The 2911-nt window shown below is 22.1% G+C and overlaps 1 protein-coding gene across 1 annotated transcript in view; it reads left to right on the forward strand.

Moving 5' to 3' along the window:
* LOAG_14194 (NHE-3 protein) overlaps positions 1-2873 on the forward strand; it is a 3697-nt gene extending 824 nt beyond the window's left edge. Inside the window, exons 2-6 of the mRNA XM_020448772.1 lie at positions 201-282; positions 669-842; positions 1272-1364; positions 2032-2228; positions 2717-2873. Coding sequence (XP_020301109.1) covers positions 279-282; positions 669-842; positions 1272-1364; positions 2032-2228; positions 2717-2809 — 561 coding nt within the window. The 5' untranslated portion in view covers positions 201-278 and the 3' untranslated portion in view covers positions 2810-2873. The remainder of the gene's footprint in view (positions 1-200; positions 283-668; positions 843-1271; positions 1365-2031; positions 2229-2716) is intronic.
* Positions 2874-2911: the final 38 nt, after the last annotated feature.

The following is a 2911-nucleotide window of genomic DNA, read 5'->3' on the forward strand; positions in this document are numbered from 1 at the left end:
GTTGCATATCAATGAATCAATTGAAAATATACCATTTAATTTAAAATTTTGCTTATTAAATTAATTGTTTGGAAAGGAAAAAGGAAGTTGAAAAAAATATGGCAAATTAATTCAATTAAAATTTTTTTAATTTTAAATTAATTTAATTAAATTTTAATCTCTTCTTTTTTTAAAAAAAAATGAATTTTTGCATTTTCAAGGTGATCTCATTCAATTGGGAAGAGGTCCAAAAACCATATACTATTGCAATATGGTTATTACTTGCTGGTATTGCTAAAATGGGTTTGTTTATTTGTTTATTCTTCCATTAATTAAAATTTCTTTCATTAAAATAATTAACATAAGAGAGAGAGGGTGAGAGAGAGAGAGAGATAATACGTAAATTTTTTTTCTTTATAATTTCAAATTTAATTAAGTTTCTTTTTTTACACCTAATTTTCTCATCTCTCCTACAAGAATATAAATATATGACGTAAATTAACGTTAATTTACGTCATTGTAACGTAAACGTGAACATATATTGCAAAATTTAACTTTATACTTACTAACAATTTATGATATATCTTATCAAAATTCTTTTTTACATTATTAATTAAATTTGTGCTTATATTTTTCAAAAAAAAAAAACAAATAAAAAGTAATTTTAAAAAATTATTTCGATTGTACAGTATTTCATATCTCAAAACGGGTTGCTGATACATTTCCGGATTCATCATTACTGATTGTTGTTGGTCTTATATTGGGTGTACTACTTAAATTATCCAATGTTAATGATTCAATATTCAATCTTGAAGCAAATATTTTCTTCCTTTATTTGCTACCACCAATTATTTTTGATGCTGGTTAGTTGTTTCATTTTTATTAAAATTTCAAAATTTTTCTGAAAATTTTAAAAATTTTTTTATCAGTTATGAAATATTTGGTAAAATTTGATTTAATTAGCATGAAAATAAGATGATTTTTTTGTTTTTTGAAATCTAAAATTAAAGGAAAAATAAAAAAAGGCTGGTTAACTTTTTTATTTATTTATTTATATTTGAAATGGAATTGAATGAGGAAAAAGAAAATGGAATTTTTGTATGATCAATTTGATAGCAATGAAAAAAAAAATTATCAATTTCAAATTATTTGGATAGAATAAATCATACATGCATTTACTTTTCATGCACTAAAATTTTAATTCAATTAAAAACCCTATAATAATTTAATTAAATAATTAATCAGAAATATATTGCACATTTTATGATGACTAAAATCACTTAAACCTTTAGGCTATTTTATGCCAAATCGAGCATTATTTGAAAATTTTGGCTCCATTTTGGTATTTGCCGTTATTGGAACCATATGGAATTGTCTAGCAATTGGTAAAATTTCCGTTAATAATTCAATAAAATTTCACAAAATTTTGTATATTTCAAAATTTTGAATTTAAATTTCACATAAGTAATGGAATTTAAGAAATGAAAAGTAATGGAATTTAAGAAATGAAAATACTACACTTACGAAATTATTGTATTATTAGTCGTTTTAAATGAAAAACATAAGGCTAAAAACAAAAAAACGAAAGCATAAAATATATCTAATAATCAAAATCGGAAAATTTCCGGATGAAACTATATTAATCAAACATGATGTTGGGAAAAAAAATGCACAAAATATAACTGATCATCAGGATCGGAAGATTTCCGCAATAAATCGTGAATTGATATCCAAAAAAAAAAAGAAATGTAATCCGGATAAGTCATTTAATCCAATTAGATTTAATACTTCAAAAGTTAAAAGGAAAAAAAGAACATTATGGTCAATTGAACTTTCGAATTTTAAAATTTTGCATTTTTGAATTTTAAAACTTTTGAATCACATACTATTAAATATAGCGTTACTTTCAACTAAATGAATTAACTAATTTGAAAAAAAAAGTGAATAAATAATTACATATTTAAAATATTAAAGATTATAATAAATATTTTTTTTTTTACAATCAATTATCATCAAATAATTTCTTTATCATTTCTAATCATACATTTTTAGGCTCAACATTATATGGCCTTGGCTTATTAAATGTATTCTCAATTAAATTTTCTATTTTCGAAATTTTCCTCTTTTCGGCATTAATTAGCGCCGTTGATCCGGTAGCTGTAATAGCTGTTTTTGAAGAGATTCATGTTAATGAAACTCTTTTTATAACTGTTTTCGGTGAAGCATTATTCAATGATGGTATCACTGTGGTAAATTATTTTCTTAGAAAGTTTTAAAAATTAATCATTAAATCAAACAATTAATTAATTAATTAATTGATACCAACGATTGATAATAAATTAGGGAAAAAAAAATTGTAACAAGAAATTTCAAGCCATTAATCATTTTTTTTGTAAAAGCATTGAAAAGGAATTTTTTTTCTTTTTAGAGCTATGAATGTATTTTAAATTTAAATTATAAATTTGCAATAATTTAATGGTAAATCATTGAGGAAATTTTGTTATTATCATATTTTCGCATTTAATTATTATTATTTTTTGCGTAATTTTTTACAGAAAATATAAAATCTAAAAAAGAAAAAATGATAAGGAAAAGGATGAGAAAAAAACAATCTAATCCATTTATTTTTTTAATAAAATTAAATTAATTTTATTGAATCATATTTTATGATATTTTGCAAATTTGAATTTTAGCATACAACGAAATGCAATTGTTTTTAATATAATTTTTTATTTAGGTGCTATATCAAATGTTTCGTAAATTTGTGCTAATTGGAAGTGATAAACTGATAACAGTTGATTATTTAGCTGGTGGAATAAGTTTTTTGTAATTGGTCTTGGCGGTGCAGCAATTGGTCTTTTTTATGCATTTATTGTTAGCTTCATCACCAAGTAAGTTATATTCGTTTTTTTTTTGTTCTATTAATTAAAAT

Source organism: Loa loa, assembly GCF_000183805.2.
Source record: "Loa loa unplaced genomic scaffold supercont3.506, whole genome shotgun sequence".
Taxonomy (NCBI): domain Eukaryota; kingdom Metazoa; phylum Nematoda; class Chromadorea; order Rhabditida; family Onchocercidae; genus Loa; species Loa loa.